We start from the raw sequence: 21,462 nt of genomic DNA on the forward strand, positions 1-21,462 counted from the left end.
AAAACCATATTATATCCAACCCTGCAGCCCCGTGAGAATCTCGCAAGGCACTTTGCTTGAGGTGGGGGGAGACTCCATAAAATGCTGAATGAATAACACAGCTCTTCTTCCCCCACCTTCTGGTTTTCTTTTCTCAGTAGTAACCTAACATGAAATCTGCACAGACAACCACCAACCTGAAAGAGCTGATCCTTCACTATCCCCATAGGACCAGCTTACTATTTACAAGTCAAGAAATAAGAGAATCAAAGAAAATGAAAAGCTACTACCTCAAGCCCTCAAAAATGCCTTGAAAAACTGGCAATAGCAGAGAAGTTCTTTAGCAACGAATAAAAATGTGATCATAATGATGCTATGACAAGATAGGTGAAAACAGGCTCCATGGGAACGTGCCTGAAATCATTAGAGTCTTGCAGGTCTTTTGAAGACATTATGGCCACCTGCCCTCCTACAGCTCACTCTTGGTATCAGTACTGATTCCTGAAGAGGGGCAAAACAGAGGCAAAACTATTCAGTGTGGAATGAAGACATTCAAACCCCAAGGATATGAAACCTGAGATTATCTGAACACTCAGTGTAGACATGGGTTTATGGACATATGTGTTTTGAGGTTACACTTGGATTTAGGTGTATTTCAAAATTTACTGCCACCAGCCTGAAGAATAAAGCGACCACAGCAGTGACTGACTTCAATTACTGAAGTATAAACTGTAGTTGTCACTTCCTTTACAAATCTGGCTTTTCATGACAGGGAAAAAATCAAGGGAGGCTTATTGCCAAAACAGTACATCCTTATGTCACCAGATTTCGCAGTAAAAAAGACGGTTATTTTATTTAGGTTTTATACTCATGGAAATGCGCTCACAAGACATTTTTAAAGCATGAGATACCGGTCCCAGTTTTTTTTTTTTTTTTTAAAACCTTGATGTTTTAGGAGAAAGATAGTAGAGCTAGACTTTGAGTACCAACTGCAAGCTTAAAGCAATCTTCCCAGGATTTAGAGTGATTTGGTATAGGATGTGTTTTCAAATATCATCTCGGTTTTCCCATGACATTTTGTTTAGAAGAAAATGAATTCATTCAGAATGAAAAACAAACAAACCAAAACTGGTGTCTTACACATCATTACATACAAGTGGTCAACAGTAAGTAAGGAGAAAACAACGAGAAGAGTTTCAGGATTTTCCTCCTTCAGCGTTTCAAGTATTTTATCCCTGGGTTTCCAAGTCACACAGCAAAGCCATCCGCTGTATTTCCAAAGGGAACTAACTGGCGCCTTCAGAAATTCTTCTATGCCTTTTAAGATGAAATCCTTCATTCCCGTTTACCGTTTTGTTTGTCCTTCCTGTCTGACATGCAAATACATGACACAGCCTCCATTCTTTCCATACAACCTGATTCAAAGCAACATATGTTAAATCCACACAAAATCATGTGAGCCTTCAATCCGCATACACACCATTACCCCACCGAATGCATTCAATGAGCTGCAACACAGTTCCCTGCGTGCAAGCAGGCCAGCCTGAGACCTCTTCCCTGACTCAAACCATCCAGAACTGTGCACGGAACCTGTTCCCTTTTAAGAAAGAAAGGCTGTTTAAATACCCACTAGGATAATAACTGGCCACAATGCGGGAGCGAGCAAGCCCGATACTGCGGGCAACGGCGGACGCAGGCTCTTCCACAAGCTCAGGGAGGCTGGGCGCCCGAGCTGGCGGTCATTTATCTGTGCAGCCAAAACGCGCGGCACGTCCCCCTCCCAGATTTCACCTAACTAATAGCTCTCCAACCCCATATTGAGAGGGCCTGCTGTGGATCTTGCGGAGGTACAAAATGGTGGATGTGAGCTAATTTTTTTCCTGCTTTCCCCATAACTTATCGCATCCATCACCGCCCGTCCTCCCGGGGAAGCACCCCGGCCGCGGCGCCCGCAGCACGCCCCGCGGCCCCGGCTTGGGGGCAGGAACGCGGTTACCAACCTGATGTCATGTAGCCCCGCGAAGCCTGGGGCGCGAAGGCCGCGGGGAAGCGCTTGTGCAGGCGGTAGTCCTTCTCGCTGCGGGACCTCATGCGGTCCGAGGCCCGGTCCGAGAAATCCGAGCTAGGCCAGGCTCGCCGCAAGGTTGTGCTCCGGGTCTTCTTCATGGTGGGGAGGGCGACCCGCTGCCCCGATCCTCGGGGCCTCAGCGCCGGGGCGCAGCGCGCGGCTTCATCCGTCTACGGCGGGCACGACCCGGGCGGACTCTGCGCGCATTTTCCCAGCCCCTCCTCGTCGGCGTCTACACCGCCAGCGGCGGGTCCGGCCCTCCCCACGCCCCCACACCCCCCCACGGCGAAGGCTCCGATTTTACACACGTCCCACAATGCATTACACTTCATTTGCAATCCGGCCGGCTTATAGCTTCCAGATTCCTGGGGGGAAAGGCACGTTAGGAGGCTCCCCGGCCAGGAGGAGGCGGGCAGGGGGCGGGCGGGGTGAGGGCGCCGAGACTTGCAGCGTGAAAGCAATGGGAGCGCAGACAATGGCCCGATTCAGCGCAGGAGTGCTTAGCCAACTGTGAGCCACGGCACAAAAGACCCAAACAAATGAGGAAGCCCAGGCCTCCGGGGGTGACCCGGGATCGGGCGCCCGGGAAGCCGGAGGGGCGGCGGCAGACCCTCTCCGCACCGGGCGGCTCAGAGCGAGGCGTGGGGATGACAGCGTCCAAGTCGTGTCCCCCTGGGCCTTTCAGCCGCGCGGCCCGCAGTCCCGGGCGCGGGCGGGCTCTGCCTCCCCTGCAGTCCTCGGGAGGCAGTCTTCATTACAGAGGCTCGGATGGGGGGCGCGTGTGCACAGGATCCGAGCAGGCTCTGCAGTCAGCAGCTGCGGCGGCGGGCTCCTGCCGAATCCAGGAAGAGTCCTCGCGACTGCAGCGCCTCGTCGATCTTCCTCCTTCCAAGGCTCAGGGTGGTGTGCGTGCGTGTGTGCGTGTGCGCGCGCGCGCCGACACGCATGTGCCCCCCTACACGGGCATGCTCCTACTTACTGGCCGCGGCGGCGACGGGAGCCATGGCTGCCAAGGATGCGGAGCCCGCCGATTGTCCCCCGCACGGCGGCACCGCTGCTCAGTCGCGAGCGCGCAGAATGGCTATTGAAGGACAGGAAGCCGGGAAGCCGCTCAGCCTCATGCTAATCACCGAGCTGCCTTAAGTTAGAGCACGGATCCTGTCAGGCTTCTCATTTTCATGTAAAACACCCTGCGGCGGCTCTGGGACTTGGCGGGTGCCCCAGCCAGGAGTCAGCGCTCGGATATTTACATATTTTTAGGATGGCGCCTCCCGCTTGCAGAAAGGGAGAGAAACCGCTCGGTGGGAACAGGGCAGTCTGCGGTGCCCTGCCTTGCCCGCCTGCGCCAATCCCGGAGGCAGCTAGATCCGGGGGAGGGGGCGCCACCCGCAGCTCCGCCGACAGCCGCAAACGCCCGGGCACCTGGTCCACGCCGCCTGGAGAACGCAGCGAGGGCGGCTCCGGCTCTTCCTCGCTGTCCCCCGAGCCCCCGGTGTCAGTCACTACCAGCCCGCTAACCTGCATTCAGGTCCACAGCCCCACTACCCGGCTCGGCTCTGCACAGCTGTTTCTGGTCCAACAACCAATCGCTAAAGGACAACAATGCGCGCGGCGCGGGAGGGGAGGAGGGGGCGATGCGCCGCCCCGGCCGAGGCGCCGGGCCGGGGATGCCGGGCCGGGACGCGGAGGTCACCGCGAGTTAAAGGCGCGCGGCCACACTGCGGAGAACCCCGACCGCGCTGCGCTGCGGCCGTTTTTTCAGCTTGGCTTCTCGTTTGGGTTTCCAATAACGCTTAGGTGTTGTAAACAACAAAAATAAACCCGATTCTTCTTACGTCTTTGCGCTTTTTTCCATTTGTGACGATGCAACGTTCAAAATCATGTTTTATGCTGTTCTACATATTCGCAAGTGCCAAGGTACTGAGACAGGGATATGAAATCTTTATGAAGCTATGATCTTTTCAGGCTGATACTGCAAAAAACAACACCCCCCCCCCAAAAAACCCACACTGGGTTCTAAATGGTTAGGATTCAGGAGTTTTAGCAAAATTTGGTGCTTTTCCAAGGCTTTGATTCTTTGCGGGGAGGGTGAGCAAGGTTCTCGAAGAACGACACAGAAGGGGGCGAGGTTTCAGCAACAAACATTATAGAATCTAGAACTTCCATTCAATATCTCAGGGCTGCCCTCTGTAACCTGGGGCCAGTGTAACTGATCTATCTCCCGGGAAACCGGGGGGTAAACAAACAAAAATCACTAAGCAACTTGTATTTACACTAATCAAAATTTATTACTAACCGTAAACCAGTTAGCTAATATTCAGTGACATTTTTTAAAAGTTAGAAAAGGACAGTCTCCCAAAAGGCACATTTTGCTAAAATGTCTTCTTACTGTAAGAGGACTGCTAAGAACAGAAAGCCTCCAGCTTTAGAAACTAAAGAAGACTAAATGTGTAAAGAACCATAAAGGTAATAAAAAATAATTGTATTAATGAATGCATGAGATAGTGACATTTACATATCTCAATCCAATTCAACAATTACCCTACCTCCCATGAGCCAAAAGTGGTTATATGAATGATTATAATGGTTACGACTGAAGGCTAATGGTGATTGCTGTGACAACTGTGATACTTATTCACTTAGCAAATGATTTTTGACGGTCTAGTATATGCTGTGATGGGTGCTGGGCAAACAGAACAACACACATGGCCCCACGTAACTTATGGTCTAGGTAGTAAGCAAATAAATGCACGGATTGTGTTAAGGTCTACAAAGAAGAATCACCTCTATGAAAAAACGACAGTTAATCTGAGACCTACAGAATGTGGAGTCATCCAAGCAAAGAGTGGGGAGAGTGATGTTTCAGAAAGTGGGAACAGTGCATGCAAAGGCCCTGAGGTGGGAAAGAATCTTGGCTTCTGTTGGAAGAAGTGAAAGGCGGCCAGTGTGGCTGGAATTGGAGCATAAGAGGAAGGCGTGTGATGAGATCACGGATGAAGCCAAGAGCCGGATCACGCAAGGACTTGCAGGCCATGTTAAGGGTTTTGTATTCTATTGTATTATGTGAGCCACTGAAGGGTTTTAAGCAAAGAAGCAATGATAGTTTTAGAATTTCTATATAAAAGGGGCTTAGAAGAGGGATTCTGTTTAGGGGAGGGGTCATCCAGGACTTTTCCAGACTGTAAATTTGAATCGCACTTGACTTAAAACTGAGAAAATATTCATTGTGCATCTGAAGGAATGGGGGTGGGTTGATGGATATTTTGGGAGGAGAGCTACAGCTCCACTCAGCTGCCTCTGAATGCTGGCCTTTGCAGAGCAGCGATATCACCCGGTGTCTATACGCAACAGAATGCTCTTGGAGCCAAAGCCAAATAGCCAGACACAGAAGAATCAGGCGGTAAACAGGCTGGGTTAGCTGAATCGAATCAGATAGTAAAGTAGGAGAGGTAGAGACAGTTAAGTAATTTATCCATCCAAATTAAGTGGCAACATCAAAAGAAGTTATGAAGGTAAGACTTGAATCTAGCAAACAACATACTGTGAAACCAACCCTATGTAAAGAAAGTGGAATCCCGTTATTACAGCCACTGTTAAAATCAGACTCAGTGTGTCCATCTGTCCTATGGAAAGATTCACTCTGGTCATACTCAACCCCTAGGTCCCTAGTCCTAGTTTCAAATCTCTCAATCTACTTGAGACAATCAAGTATCTGGGTCTTGAACTGTCCATCAAGCAAGCTCAGTTGTGTAATCCCAGTTTTTCCTAGTAGGAAAGTTTAGAATTAAATAGCAAAATGATACAGCAAATCACTTTCACAGTACTTGTTATTTTTTAATCAGGCTTAAGAATAATTTGTACATTTGGTATTTACACATCAGATAGAGATACTAATTAGACACACATTTGCTTTGTGATTCTAATTCAAATGTATACAGTTGGCCCTTGAACAACCAGGTTAATTCAAGTATAATTTATAGCAGCCATCCCATCCACGGTTCCTCTGATTCAATCAACCACGGATGGACCATGTGGTATTTACTATTGAAAAATACCCACGTATAAGTGGAAATGGGTAGTTCAAACCTGTGTCGTTCAAGGGTCAACTGTAACTGATTTTAGACTTGTAATTTTAAGTTGAAAGGTAGAATAATTTTGACTTTGACGTGCTCCTCATTTAAAACTTTGGTTTATCAGATTTACAAGAGTTGAATGAATTTAATAGTTACCAGTATGTAAACTCCATGAAGGCAAGGGATGTTTTCTGTTTTATTCATTGCAGTTCATTGTTCTGCTTTGTTCATAGCTGTGTCCAGTGGCTCACAGTAACTGGCCCAGATGTGATGACTAATGAAGCCTGATTAAGTACTCTGAAGAATCTGGTTTGAAATTTTCCATAACTGTGTTTCTAAATGGGGCTAATTATTGAGTAAAAGGACTTTAGTCTTCAATCTGAGTTGATAAAATGTTTTTCAAAGGCCCCCTGAGAGTTACAGTTTTAATTTTATTATTTTTAAAATACCAAATTTACAAACTGAATGCACTGAATCTAAAAACTGAAGGAAATTTGATTTTCCCATTTGTATCTCTAATCAAGGAAAATTTGATATTTTGAATTTGTATCTCTGGTACACTGAACATTCATTAAAGGCCTAAATATAAGTGATCTTTGCTGTGCACAGAAAGCCCCACTTTGGTATGGTAAGAGAGCTAAGTCCACAGAAAGGAAATAGGTGTTTATGTATTTACGTACGTCTGTGATATATGCATCGAAGTTTGTGATTAAAATATTTGTTAAATAAAAATCAAAATTCTGAGTCTGATAGTCATTTATCTTGCTGCTGCGTCCTGAAACATAATTTGAAAAAGATATTAACAGTTTCATTTGACAAATGTGCTTTTAGTCAAAAAAAATACATATATACACCTTAAAATTGGGCGGTTGTGTGGCCCAGGTTAAGAAGCTAAATGGAATCTGGAAATGAATGTGTCCCAAAAGGACGAGGGCTTTTTCAGAGGCTTTCGAGCTGGAAGATTGGGAGTATTTCTTATGTGACGCATATATACACTCATATATTTGCATGTATGTACGTATGCACATTCATATGACCTGGGCCTCCAAAAGCAGATAATAAGGTAGCTGACCATGTACTTGGTAGATACATCTTTGTCCTCCTTTGCCCAGGCTCCAAACTGCTAGTTATAATTTTATCAGAAAGCTTGAGCATTTACTGTCTTTCTTAGAAGATGCTCTCTTCTTATGTGGACCACCAGTGTGGTTGCCAGGGCGGTGGTCACGCTGCTGGCATGCAGGTCTGCAGCTCCCAATAAACAATGTGCTCTGGGGAACCCTTGTCCTGAGATACATTAACAAATGTGACTTGGAAAGAGGGTTCCATTATAAATTCAGAAGATGTGTTAACGTTACAACAGGCCTGCTGGACTTCTCAGAGCCTTTCATGTGCAAACGCACCTTGTAAGTCTACCAAAACAAAAAACCAAAAAACAAAAAACAACTGCTCATCAAGCTCTAATCATAGGACCACCTGTTGCTGGAGCACATTTTGGCAAACAGATCTAGACAGGTGGTGAGAGGTGATAAATCCATGGCGTAAAACATGTTTTGGAGAAGTCCTAAGAATGATGAGACTGAGTATATATTGGTCTTTGCACCCGTATCAAAATCTAAGCTGAATTTCCCTTAGTCTCTCCACTCAGGTACATCGTCACCTATAACCCACTGCCGACAGGGCTATAATGAATAATGGTGGTCAATGAATTCTACTCCCAAAGAAAGCAATTATTTGGGGATGGAGGAACTCACCGAGGAGAAGTAACTCAAGGGGGGCCTGAGGGTTTGGGAGGATGGAGAGGCTGGAGTAGGCTGGCAGGGAGATGGCATCCGTCTCCAGGCCAGACTAAGCAAAGTCAGAGTAATAGAGGGCGGTGCGGCGCGGTGATGCCAAGGCGAGCAGGCATTCACGGCTTTGCTGGGGGCCTGGGAAAAGTTCATCTTTGAGTTCCATTGTTTCAATTGTCACGGTGATAAGCTCTCAAAGTGAAGATCTGAGGTAAATATATAAATGTTCCATTTCACTGCCGGCAAGCGGAAGGCATCAAGAAAAAAATAGCCAATTTTATTATTATGCTTGATCACTAACGGGGGGTGGGGGCACTTAAAAAACCTGAACCCTGTCTAGATCCTTTTGTTCACCTATGCATCCTGCTTTGCATCAAATAACAAAACAAGCTGAATTCCAGTGGGGGCCAGCAAGGAACACTGATACCATACCGTGGGTGCTACTGAGTTAAACAGCTGAGATACAGAGCATCCACAAACTGGGTTTAGGAAAAAAGAAAGAAGACAACACCCAGGCACAGCTAGCGTGTATTCAAGAGCTGCAGCATTCAGTGGTGCCCAGCACACCCTGCTCAAACTGGAGCAGTTACCCAGGGTCACGAACGGAGTCCAGAGAAGGTAGAAACAACCTGTGTCCGTCAACAAACGGGAAGAGCAGATGTGAGGAAATTCTGACACAGGCTAACAACATGGATGAATCTTGAAGGTCTTATGCTAAATCGGCTAGACACAAAAGAACAAATACTGCATGATGCCTCTTAGATGAGGTCCTTAGAGCAGTCAAATTCAGAGACAGTACAATCACCGTTGTCAGGGCCTGGGGGAAGGGGAGGGGGAGTTAGGGTTTAATGGGTATCACGTTTCAGTTTGGGACGGTGATAAAGTTCTGGAGATGGATGGTGGTGATAGTTGCACAACAACGTGAATGTACTTAAGGCCACTGAACTGTACAGAAAGAATTAAAGGAGTAAATGTAACGTATATTTTATGCAATTTAAAAGATAAAAAAGAATAGAGTCCGAGAAGCAAAGGCACAGTCAGGAAGTGGCTTTGTGTGGACGGGCTGGAAAACAGGCTGCTGTGAGCTGGTCCTTTCACCCGCACACACGGGGGGCACACAGCCTCGCCTTTTTTAATGTTTGAAAACAAAAGCTGATATCAGGTAGACTGAGACAGACACTGCTCTGTCTTAACCCCTCGAAGTGATTGATTTCCAAAAACTCTCCATCAGACCTCTCTCCTGATCTCCAAATCCTTATTTCCTACTGCCAAGTGAGTATCTTGCCCGGATACTCCGTGGACAATCAAACTGAAGCTGCTCATTACACACAATTAACCATCTTCATCCACGTTCTCCCAACCTCTGGCTTCTTGGAATACATTTCTGGACATGGTGAACGGCACTCCCAGCCATTCAATCTCCCAAAGCGAGAACCTGGGATGCATCAACTGCTTCCTGTCTCTCACTGCTCTCCTCCCATCCATCCCATGCCCGTCACTACACTCAATCCGTCACCAAATTCTTGTGTTTCCACTGCCTCCCTATATCCTGAAGGCCCGAGTCAAGGCACTGGGGAAGGAGAGGGAGGCCAGACACAGAAAGCCAGTGTCATGTGCCTGAGATACAGAAAGGGTACCCTAAAAAATTCGGTGGAGTAAGACTGTTATAAAATTTGAATATTAAAAATTAAAATTAAATATATGTAATCAAATATCTAATTTATTTGTTTAAATACATACTTAAAAATAAGTTTATCCATTCAAAACTGAAACTTGATAATAAGCAATTTGTAATCAGTAGTCAATATTAAATAGTTAAAGGCAAAAATCAGACTGCACAATAATAAGACATTTATGTGCTTCAGTCTTACGTTAACTTGCACGGAGAAGCCTCGGTTCACATGTGAATGCAGCTGGAAATCATAAAAATATTTAACCATCTTCTCTGATACAAGATTTTGACACTGATGGTGAAGCACCTGACTCCTGTTCAACAAACTTTGTTACCTGAGGTAAACCTCGGGATCTGTTTCTTTCTGCACATGCCACGTATATAGTAATATCCACTGCCCTCTTCTTTGAGAAAATACCCATGAGGCTCTTTTGTCAGGGTTTCGCATCTCTCTTCAGAATGGTTAAAATATTCTCAGTAAAAGGATAAGAGTTTTAAACAAGTTGCTCAGTCAACTAAAGGAGCCCATTTCACCACGTTCTCCCTGTGCAGCCTCTACAACCAGTGGCCTCTTTCAATCTACCTCATACTAGAAACCTGTCTTGGCAAATTAGCACGTGTTGCAGCTATATTTGTTCATTTGAAGGACCTGCAGTTATACTCATAAGCTTCAGGGAATTAAAGGGAGCACCGAAATGCCAGCATTTACAAAGCCAGGAGCCACTAGGCACACTCTCACACAGGGCAAGCTTCCTCTAGAAAGACCTAATATTTTTCTCAAACCCTAAGAGATGAATAGTGGACCTTCTCACTGAAAGCCAACACACTTCAGAATGAAACAATGGTCCATTGGAGTCACCACACCTCTTCACAAGTTGAGGGGAAAAAAGGAGAAATTTAGTTGCCTGACTGACATGATTGACAGTTGTGACAATTCATTAAGTAAATCTTTCCATTTTCCGAATGCATCTCAGACTTGCCCTGCGTAGACAACAGTGAGCGACTTTGCTTCTACTGCCAACCTTCAGAGGCAACACAGGTCCTCCTGGACCACCCGAGACTTCAGCACAACTGAACGTGGTGTCTCTGTGAACTTTGTTCAGCTCATAATTGACTAACCACAAAAGACCAGCGAAAATCAGAGCATCAGTGGGTTCCTCTGATTGTAGTGACTGGTCTCAGTTTCGGTGTGGTCAGAAAAGGTCAGCAAGATTGTAACTCTCATCATTTTATGAAGAAAAATACCTTATCTTCCCATTGAACAATTCCTTGAAGTATTTTGCCATGAGAGAACCAGTAGACTTTTGTGAGGTAGAAGATATTTCATGATTCCTCCTCATCTCATGACAAAATCATGAAGATCATGTGATCTGTAAATCCACTCACTGAGCACAGACAAACAGTTATCAGGAGTATCATCCTAAAAGTAAAACACAGCACACACAGGGCCACACAGAAATGGCCCTCACCTCGTGGACCCTCACACGTCCCCGAGTGACACGTGGCATCAATCTGTAAGCCTTTGTTTCTTTTGTACTTTTTCCTTAAAAGATCGATATAAATACGAGTTCTCACTGTTCCTCAGCAATGTCAATTTCCGTCTCCAGACCATCTCGGAGGCTGCCCTGTTTGCCTAAGATGACTATCACCTCCTTGCCCTCCTGGAAAACTCTCATTCATCCTTCAAGATTCAAATTGCAGTCAGTGCTCTGACAAACTTTCCACCTTCTCCCTCTCTTTGCCTCCCACCCCGTCTCCTGCAGAGTTGGAAGCCCTGGTCCCATCTATACAGCAATCTCTGGGCTTCCACGATGGTGCTTACGATGCTGTAATAGAATGCGGTACCGTACAGAGATATCCCCTGCCTCCCTGGCTTTCCGGTTCCTTGAGACCAATGACTGTTTTGTTCATTGAACAAACGTTCATTGAGCACTTGCTATGTGCTCAAGACGGCTACAAATTCTGGGATTCAAAGTTTAAAAACAAAATAGCAGCAATAAGAGCAAAACTGTCATTAAGGAGTCTCCATGCTCATGGGGGGAGATAACGGTAAACAAGTGAGTAAATTATACAGAATACGAAATAGCAATGAGTGGAGCGGAGGAAAATAACGCCGGGGAGGAAGGCTAAGATGAAGGTTTTCGACTTAAGATGGAGAGGCCAGGAAAGACTTCACTTCGTTCATCTTTTGAAACCTCGTGCCTTTTAGAAGTGGGTCCTCTATAAGCAGGTGCCAGGATATGTTGATTTTTGGCCCTCTGCAGTGTTGTGTTCCTCGCAGAAGCCCAACAAATGCCCATGGATTTATAAAGTGGTTTCAGGGTCGTAAAGGAATATTATACCTACTTTGTTTTCCCTTGGATCCACTAGTAGCTAAGGAATAATAAATAATGCCTTATGTTTGTATAGGACCTTACAGTTTATTGAGTCTCGTAAGGTCTGAGGTCAGCAAGGTAACATTTGTTATCATAATTAAAGATGAAAAAACGAAGGCTCAAAGGCAGTAAGTGACTTGCCCCAAGTCATACAGAGGTTGAAACACCAGAATTCCTCTCTTGAGATTCCCAGTCTAGGATTTTTCCTGCCCTACCCTGCTGCCCCCGTAATGACGGATGGGGGTTAGTTACTAGATTTAGGGTTATATGTTAACTGCTTTTGGGTAGTCTGAATGAAGTTCACAGAAATCTTTATATTGCTAGAATAGTCCCCCAATTTCTAAGTTATTATAAGTTTTTATGACTGTATGTGTGTGTGAAAGAGAAGACAAATTTCTCTGGATGACTCAAATGACTCCCTCGGTTGGTTTATACAGATGGTGCATGAGATTTAGACTTAAATCCACACACCTCCTTCGGACTAATCAATCTTGAAAGTTTTCTTTTCTCAATTCTGTTTGCAGGTCACCACAGAGCTGCTTCCCAAGCCAGTGAAAAACCACACGACAACACAGATGGATTTTAAAGGAGGAATCTTTTTTTCAACACGTCACTTCCTGTGATTCAAAGAAATGTTATACGTGAACAATTAAAATCATATATGAAAAAATAAGCAAAGCTCCAATAGTTTCCTGTTCTATCAAATTACAATAATTTTTTAAAAGATATTTAAATTCCTGACTCTATTTAAGACTAACTACTTTAACTCCCAGCAAATTATAGGACTTTTATGTGATATCACTTAATAATTACTAATAACATTTTAACTTTAATATAGAATAACAAATACATAGATGAGATTAATAATTTCTACTAAGTCCATTGGAGAGATTTTTTCCAACTTTCCTTCAATATTTCAAAATTTAAGTAGTTAGCCGTCTGGGTAATAATCTTTAGTCTTCCTATTATTATTCATTTGATACTTTAAAGGTGCTATGAGACTTCTATTTCAAACAGAGAGGGTTAACTATAACCTAATAATCATTTGCAGTAGCTTTCATTAGTTACCATGTTATTTATTATTCAACTAGGACATTTTTTTCAAGTAAAAAGGATGCTATTAATTACACTAGGACAAAACGCTTGACCAGAACCCTCCTGGTCCAACAGGGACATATGGTCACTCTACTTTTAGTGAAAGAAGGCTGGTCAAAAAGTATAATTTTGGCTTTATAAGAGGAACAAATAAAGGTAAGTGGGGAGACAAGAAAAACTGCCAGTATGATCAGATATTTTAAAATGTAAAATAGTAGCATTTGGGGGTGTCACCATACACTCTTCTTTGTCCCCTGACTAATGGGGGTGGAGGCTCAAAGACCTGCGGCCAAAGTTTAATTTTTGGCAAGACATATATTGCATTGGTTCTGCTATGATCCCATTTACCCAAACCAAAAATTGGCTGAGGTAATTCCATCTGATGGCAAACGCTTCTTGTAAGGAGAATACACAATACAGCATAACCTGCATTCCCCAGCCTTTCCCCCACCTTGTTTTCCCAGTTCCCACAAAGAACGAGGGACTACCTTCTTAAGAGACCAGCGGGGCCTCCCTCCAGGCCACCAAGCTGAGTGCTGGCAGCAGGGGGAAGGGACAAGTGCCAAGTCCTAACATTTTGCACGTGGGCTGCGCTTTGTAACACAGACTAGACTAGAGGTGAGCGCCCGCCCTCGTTTCAGCCTACAGGTGGGTTTCGTGTGGACACACCTTTGTGCCAGTCAGGAAACTGCTACCTCTCTGTCTTCGTGGCTTCTCAGAAGAAAGGAGTAAAATATCCTAGAAATGGGAAAAGGCCAAACCCAAATAAGAAGCTACGAGAAAGAGACAGAAGGCAATAAAGGAAAGAGAAAGTTGAATCCAGAGATAGGATGGAGACACTGTTTTGCGACACAGTTTTCTTCCAAAATCTTAGAGGGAAGCTGATTTCCAGAGAATATCTGATCTGGCTTCCTGGCTCCAGACACTGCGTGTTTAAACATCTCCAAGTTCTTGGAGGTGAGCCTCCTACAGAGTTTTCCAGAGCCAGGACACATTTTTAGACCTAAATTATTTCAGTTTCAGACCTAAAGAAATCCATCCATGTTTGGTGTTGACAGATAAATGTATTCATAGAGCCAGCACCTATATGCTACTGAATGGGTGGCATGGCAAATGGGATATTTGAAATTTAGATCCTGTAACAATTGAAATATAACTTGCTTAGATGAGAGGCTAAATACGTCTTAAGTACGCATCAATTATGAGAACATCCAATTTGCTTTCACGTGTCATGACAGACCATTATAATCAACACCATAACCTCAGCAACTAAAACAGAAAAGCTTAAAAGGAAGTGATTTTATGCACTTGTCAGAGTTCACAAATGACCAAGTTCAAGAGCTGCAGCACTGCACTGTACCCATGAAATCAAGGCAAAAGGTTCCTCCAGCCGTGTGCACCTGCAGGTTTCCGGGAGGTGGCTCACAGGCCGTAGAACAGGAGAACAGAGGGGAGAGGCCTTGAGCCATCTTGGAGGGGCACAGTTCTCTCCATCCCCCGCCCAGAATCTTGCTCAGGCAAGGATTTCCCTGCAAGGATTTTGCTAAGGCGGAAGAGTTTAGGAGTTAAAAGTGATTACTCTGGAGCACATCTCTCGGTGCCTGAATCCCAGCATCTCTACTTCCCAGCCGGGCAACCTCAGACATGTCCTATAAACAGCTCTATCCCTCAGTTCTTCCTCTGTAACATGGGGAAGACAAAAGTGCCAATTTAATGGGGTTGTTCTGAGGATTAAATGAAATATGTGCCTGGCAATCACTTAGTGCTCAGTAAATATTAATTTAATTCATTTTAGTTGACACCCTCAACCGGGTCCAGCGCTGAACACACCCTGGCTGCCAAGTCAGGTGGTGCGCCCCCTGGGAAGCTCAGAAAGTTCTTTATTGTGCCACGCTAAATCATTTAAGTAGTCTCTTTCTCTCTTAATGTCTTCTCTTCTTCTATTCTTTCAGTGATTACCCCAATATTTCAACAGGCATTCTTGAACTTGAAAAAAATCTAAAATAAATCACCATCTCCATATTCTCCCAAACAATACAAATACCTGACAATGATTCAACTCTGTACAAACATATATTGGCTCCCAGGTTATTGTTTCATTTCCTTCCTTCCTTCTTCCTTTCTTTCTTCCTCCATCTCCTGCTTCCTTTCCCTCCCTCTCCTCCCTCCCTCCCCCCTCTCCTCCCTCCCTCCCTCCCCCCTCCTCCCTTCCTGCCCCCCCTCTCCTTTCTCTGTCCCCCCCCCCCTTTCTTTTACTGTTTTAAATAGTCAAACCTTGTTGCAGTTTACCCTGTTTACCAGTTTCTTTGCTCAGCATGAACAGGTCAGTTCCCTTGGGGCTGAGTTGCTAGCTTAATGGTACAGAAATGTGGATGGAGCTAGATTTGCGTTTTACGAGATTGAAGAGCCAAGAAATGCTATGAAATATTTCACCTGGAAATTTATAGTGGTTTTTTTTTAATCCGGGGGCTTTTGAGGATATACGGTCTGCTATATTGCTGGAAATGGAATCAAGCAGCTCACTTTTTCTTTTGTCTCTGACAGGAAGAATTTCTTAATAATTATAAAATCTGAGTTTTTCACCAAAAAAAAAGAAAAATAGAGAACATTAAAAGAAACACACATACACTCATGAAACAAAAGTTCCCAGACATCCTTTACCATTTTCACAATCAGTCATGTATGATATGGTGATGGTCCTCTCTCTCTCTTTCTCTCCCCCTCCCTCCCTCCTCTCCCTCCCTTCCTCCCTCATCAGTGGGCTTAAGGCAACGTGGCCATGTGGCCATTCAGAGACCTGCTGAGAGGGCAACCCCTAAGAGGCAGCACAGCACAGCAAAGCTCAGGGAGACGGGGTGGGGGTGATGGAAAGCACACCAGGCTGGTCCCAGGGTTCTTAAGCTCATGTCTTCCTTCCACTACAAACTTCCTCTGGCATCTTGAGCAAGTGTCACATAACTTCTCTGCTCCTGTGTTGTTTTACCCACCAACCTCAACGAGGTACTGGAGAAGATAAGAGCTCTGTGAAGAACACTTAAGTAAGGAGGAAGAACACCAGCACGGAAGTTCTATGCCAGCCTTTAATAATTCCCAGTAGTCAACTCACCAAACCTCTATGACTCTCAACATCTTCATTTAGAAAAGGTGGGAACTGCACTCAACAGCTGCCGTGTCCCTTTCCTGGTTCAAACACCATGACGTGCTGTTATAAAGCGATGAGAAATATGCAGATATTCTGAAGGCTATGCAAAGCACTACATCTCACTTCTATTGACACTTAGAAGAGTTGATGAGGGCCAGAGTAACAATAAATACATGGTAAGTCACTGTTCTATCTCTTTGTGACTTTGAGATGATAATAAAGCAAGTCATGGTAAAATTTTACTTTGGAACAACAGGAAGAGTAAAAAGAAATTCTTAGGAACTCAGAATTTGACACTATTGGTTATGTCAGTTCAATGCTAAACACAGAATTTGAAGTCAGACCCCAGTTTAAGTCCTGGCTCAGCTTCTTACCTCCTCTGTGTCCCTGAACAAATTATTTAACCTCTATAAGCCTGCGTCTTCTCATCTTTAAAATAAGAACGGCAAAAATACATAGTGGTCAATTTAAATAAGATAATATATGTAGAGCTCTTGGCTCAGTCTTGTATCCAGGAAGTCCCTGCCATCAAAGATGAGCAAGTGGGCTAAAACTTAGTAAAGTCAAGGATTTTCACTAAGTATTTACCTAATTAAGACTTAAAGTCTTATTTGGGGGGAAAAGCTTGTTTTGTTTCCCAAAGACTAAAGAAAAACAGAAGTAGCAACGCAGCTCTACTTGGTGTTTGCTGGGCAAAAAACAAAGAATTGCGGTCTGGGTAGAAAACACCCACCAAATGAGATGCCCAGGTACTCCCTCATCTTCCTCACTGATCCGGCCCCTCCACCCATGTACAGACCACCAGCAGCCGTGTCTGTTCAACAACACTGCCTAAGCCAGCACCTCGGACCCTCCAGGGGGCCGGCCCGCCATGCAGGGCGCCTCTCCCATCCCCTTTGGCACAGCTCGTGGCCATCCTCCAACACAGAGCAGATTTGGAAACCATTAAAGTTCCAAAGAGAAGATGAGTAAAATTTTAGTAAAAATTGGTACCGTCGATGAAGCATTATATTGTAGAAAGCACAACACTCAAAGCCCTCCATAGACTGGGGCCTTAAATCCCAGGGATTTTAACCTCAGATGACACAATGGCATGGTCCCACGGTCTCTGCACCTCCTAAGAGGTAAAACCTCCACCCTTTCTGATCCTACTCAGTCCCCCAATGGCATGCACGCACACATCGGGCGCTGCCAGAGACCGTACACACTGCCCTGAGTTCACCCTGGCTCCCGGGCCCATGTGATCAGTCTGCCTGGTTTTCTATCTCCTCGCCAATCTCTGATTCTTGGCCAGATCTCCCCATTTTGAAGTCTTCTAATGTGTTGACCTGTGTTTCTAACCGTGGTCTATCTCCCCTTCACAGTGTGGGCATGCCACCCAGCCTCTCCGCCCACCAAATGAAGGTACCACCTTGAACTTCAGCCTACCTGTCGCTGGCTTCCCCACCCACGCTGGTCCTACCTCAGCTCCGACCTGACCTAATGGATGGCGGAAGTGGGGCAGACACAAGCCAGGGAGGCATATAATATGGCATCCAAATATACAGGCAAAGGGTAAGGGCACCGGAGGGGTGGAGGATACGTATGAATCGAAAATTAGGGGGGTCTTTCTTCTGCAAGAGGACATTGGGGATTTCACTTCCGGATCGAGAGAGCTGAAAGGAAGCAGTTGGCATATCTTTATCAAACTAGGAAGACTTAAAGGAAGAGGTAGGAAGGTAGGAAGGGAGAGAGAAATTAACATGCTGAGAGGAGACCAGCCTGGGACATGCAGCTTGTGCAGGGGACCGGAAGTCAAGAATGAACGGAGAGGAAGTGTCGGTGGAGAGAAGCAGAAGTGAGCCAGTGACCCTGGACTCAGGCTGCGCCCGGCAGGTGCCCCTGCAGACCTCGTGCCCGTCCCCAGCCAGGGCCCTCCAGTGCCAAGGTCCTCTGATTCTAAGTTGCTGCAATGCTGGAAAAAAGAAAGTTCACCTTGCTCAAAGGCTCAGGCCCATCAAACTTTACTAACTTAATGTTTTCATTTTTATTGTTTGTTTAAGGTGAGAATTCGTGTGCATTCGTTTGCTAGGGCTGCCAGAACAAAATACCACAAACTGGGCAGCTTCAACAACAGAAACCGTCCCACAGTTCTGAAGAAATCCAAGATCAAGGTGTGCGCAGGGTGGGTTCCTTCTGAGAGCTGGGAGGTAGGATCTGCTCCAGGCCTCACTCCTAGCTTCTGGTGCTTCAGTGGCCATCTTGGCATTGCTTGGCTTCTGCTGCATCACCCCTGTCTTCACACGGCATTTCACCATGTGCGTATCTGTGTCCAAATTTCACTGTTTTATAAGGACACCAGTCACATTGGATTAGGGGCCACGCTACTCGAGTATGACCTCATCTTAACTAACTGCATCAGTAACAACCCTATTTCCAAATAAGGTCAGATTCTGAGGTCCCGGGGGTTAGGACTTCAACATAGGAATCTGGGGGCCACACAATTCAACCTGTAACAGTGTCGTTGATGACAATCCTTGGACTCCTTCAAACTCCTAAACCAAAGCTGGATTCATTCAGAAAAATAAATAAGTAAACCAAGCGAGATGGCCCAATAATGCTTCAAGAACTTTTTCGGCAGCTTATAAAAGCAAAACTTCCCTTTTGAGAAAACCTGTGCATATCACTTACACAGGAAAGAAGCCAACTGGTTTTCTGTGCTTGAGAGAAAGGGAGCATTTGCCCCTTTCCCTCGTCCAAAGCCAAATTAGCCCAAGAAATAAGGGGTAAATCAGCTCTGCCCTACAGCCACCTGCATAATTGCGGGGTTTGAACACTTTCCAAAAGAATGAAGTGGGAGAAAGAGGTGAGGGAAAAGCAACACTTGAGATGTTTAACTCTCATTAACAGGAGCAAGAATCTGTCTCATTCCTGTGCAGACTGTGTGAACCTCTAGCTTCTTCCTTGCCAAGCCCCAGGACCCATAAATAAGCAAGTCAGAATAAGAAGTAACCACGGGATTGGCAAAGAGCAGGCAGGAGCACACATCCAGATCCCAGCTAGGCACTGCTGTCTCTGCCAGACCTCACAGAGGCTTCCTCCTCCGCGCTCCTTCAAGGCCAGGAGGAAACAAGCAGGACGGGGCCTTGATATACCTGGGATCTGGAGGGCACAACAGAGAGGCGGGGTGTACAGGGTCTAGAGGCCACCTGCCCAGGTAAATGCACTGGGCCACTGACCATCCCCGTATGATCACCCCGAGTCTCAATTTCCTCAACTGGAAAATGGAGACAATAATAGAACTCAGGGCTGCTGTAAGATTCAAATCAATTAATCCACATGAACTGCTTAGACAATGCCTGGTACAGAGAAGGCACTGCAAATGTTAGCCACTATTAGTACTGCTTGGGGGGCATAGGCTTGGGGGGGATGGTTCTTGCTTGGAGCCTTGAATCCCCATCCTTTGAAAAATGAACTTGTCTCATAAATAAAAAGAAAATGGAGATCTCCAGCACCCTATTTTTCTCCCACGGTGAAAGAGGTTACAGATGCGTCTAAGATACTTGCCTCCATCCTCAGGTATTAAAAAGATCCTGGATCTAACACTTATCAGATGCATAACCTTGAGCAAAGTCCAAAAATCTCTGCTAGGCCATCGTTTCCTCCAAGGTAAAATGGGAAAAGTGGCTTTCTCTTAATGTGTGTGAAGAATAAATATGAAAATGTATGTAGTGCGCTCAGCAGAGTAACTGCTAACGACTGGTGAAGGGTTTGGTCGTGAGCGGCAACACGTCTGATCATAAACGGGGAAAGGAAGGTCGATTCTGGGCCTCTAGAAGCCTTTACACTGCCTTAGTGACAACTGTGGTGGTAGGGGGGGAGTTTCCTTTCTAAGGACATATTACTTTATCTCTCTCACTGTATAAACCCCTGATGTGGGGCTTCCCTGGTGGCGCAGTGGTTGAGAATCCGCCTGCCAATGCAGGGGACACGGGTTCGAGCCCTGGTCTGGGAGGATCCCACATGCCGCGGAGCGACTGGGCCCGTGAGCCACAACTACTGGGCTTGCGCGTCTGGAGCCTGTGCTCCGCAACAAGAGAGGCCGCGATAGTGAGAGGCCCGCGCACCGCGATGAAGAGTGGCCCCCGCTTGCTGCAACTGGAGAAATCCCTCGCACAGAAACAAAGACCCAACACAGCCAAAAATAAATAAATAAATTTTAAAAAAACACAAAAAACCCTGATGTGAATGATGTTCTCCAGCTAAGACATCCTCGTGCAGGGCAGGGCTGCACAGCCCTGCATCAGGACCATCGCATAATGGTCCTGAGCTGATGTACCATAGAAAAGGCTCACAACATGGAGAGGAACGTGTTGTTCAAGGACCTCGCATGATTCTTCACGCGTAGAAGGCTTTTAACGAGTATTTGTAGGAGGGAGGGAGGCGGAGAAGAAAGGAAGTGATGATGGGAGTTGTCATCAAGGATTGTTTGTTCTATGTTCAAGCAGAGGGATGTCAGTGTTTGGGGCAGTGCTTTTCAGAGGGTAAACGGGTAGTTGAGAGAAAGATGGTTAGAGGAAAAAGACTTAGTTGTTGCCCCTCCTTTGCTATGTATCTTGCCCTACTAATACCTGCCTAATTCCAGCCTGGTTCTCTCTTCATTCACACCTGGGAAGCCCTGTGACAGCGTGCCCAGAGCTGCAGACACAGAGCAGCTGCCCAAGCGCCAGCTCTTTCCCCACTTCTTTTGTGTCCCCAAGTATCCCCAATGGGCTCACAGACACGCAGGCAGGATTTATTCTCAACGTGTGTGTTGTTGAAACATCCAGGGAGTCCCACAGTTAGAAACATCCCATTTACAAAGCATCTCTTGGGTACAAGACCCATCTCCAAGGACGCCTTCCCAATGCCCATCCTTTCTGCTTTGCAAGAACCAACCTGAATGACCCTTATCTTGCATCTGTCTACACCTTCTGGCAACCATCTGAAACCCTGCCACGGCCTCTGGCTTTCATACCCTGGAGGGCCCCCTCCTTCTGCCCCCTGCTCTTTATTCCCTTCCACAATCCTCTGTGCCCACCCTGTCACTTGGGCCCTAATCTCTGGGGCCAGAGAAGTTCACTCCCTCTGGCCAGCAGCCTCAGAGGACACTGGACTCAAAGTCCTTTTCCATGCAAACACTGGCATAGAGGGGGCTACAGTGTCCCTGTGTAGGGGACTTTCTATTGGCTGGGGCCTTGAGCTATTGGCCAAATGTAATAAATGAACTTTAAAGACATATGCATTTTTTAA

The 21,462-nt window shown here is 45.8% G+C and overlaps 1 protein-coding gene across 7 annotated transcripts in view; it reads right to left on the reverse strand.

The window, feature by feature from the left end:
* Positions 1–21,462, reverse strand: part of STOX2 (storkhead box 2) — a 209,846-nt gene that overhangs the window by 103,979 nt on the left and 84,405 nt on the right. Inside the window, exon 1 of one of the 7 annotated variants that reach the window (XM_007177854.2) lies at positions 1,980–2,512. The exons of the other annotated variants lie outside the window; for them this stretch is intronic. Within the exon in view, the coding sequence (XP_007177916.2) occupies positions 1,980–2,145 (166 nt within the window). The 5' untranslated portion in view covers positions 2,146–2,512. Of the gene's footprint in view, positions 1–1,979; positions 2,513–21,462 lie in introns of those variants that run through there. 7 annotated transcript variants of the gene reach the window in all.

The sequence above is a fragment of the Balaenoptera acutorostrata genome, chromosome 21, assembly GCF_949987535.1.
Source record: "Balaenoptera acutorostrata chromosome 21, mBalAcu1.1, whole genome shotgun sequence".
In the NCBI taxonomy this organism is placed as follows: Eukaryota; Metazoa; Chordata; class Mammalia; order Artiodactyla; family Balaenopteridae; genus Balaenoptera; species Balaenoptera acutorostrata.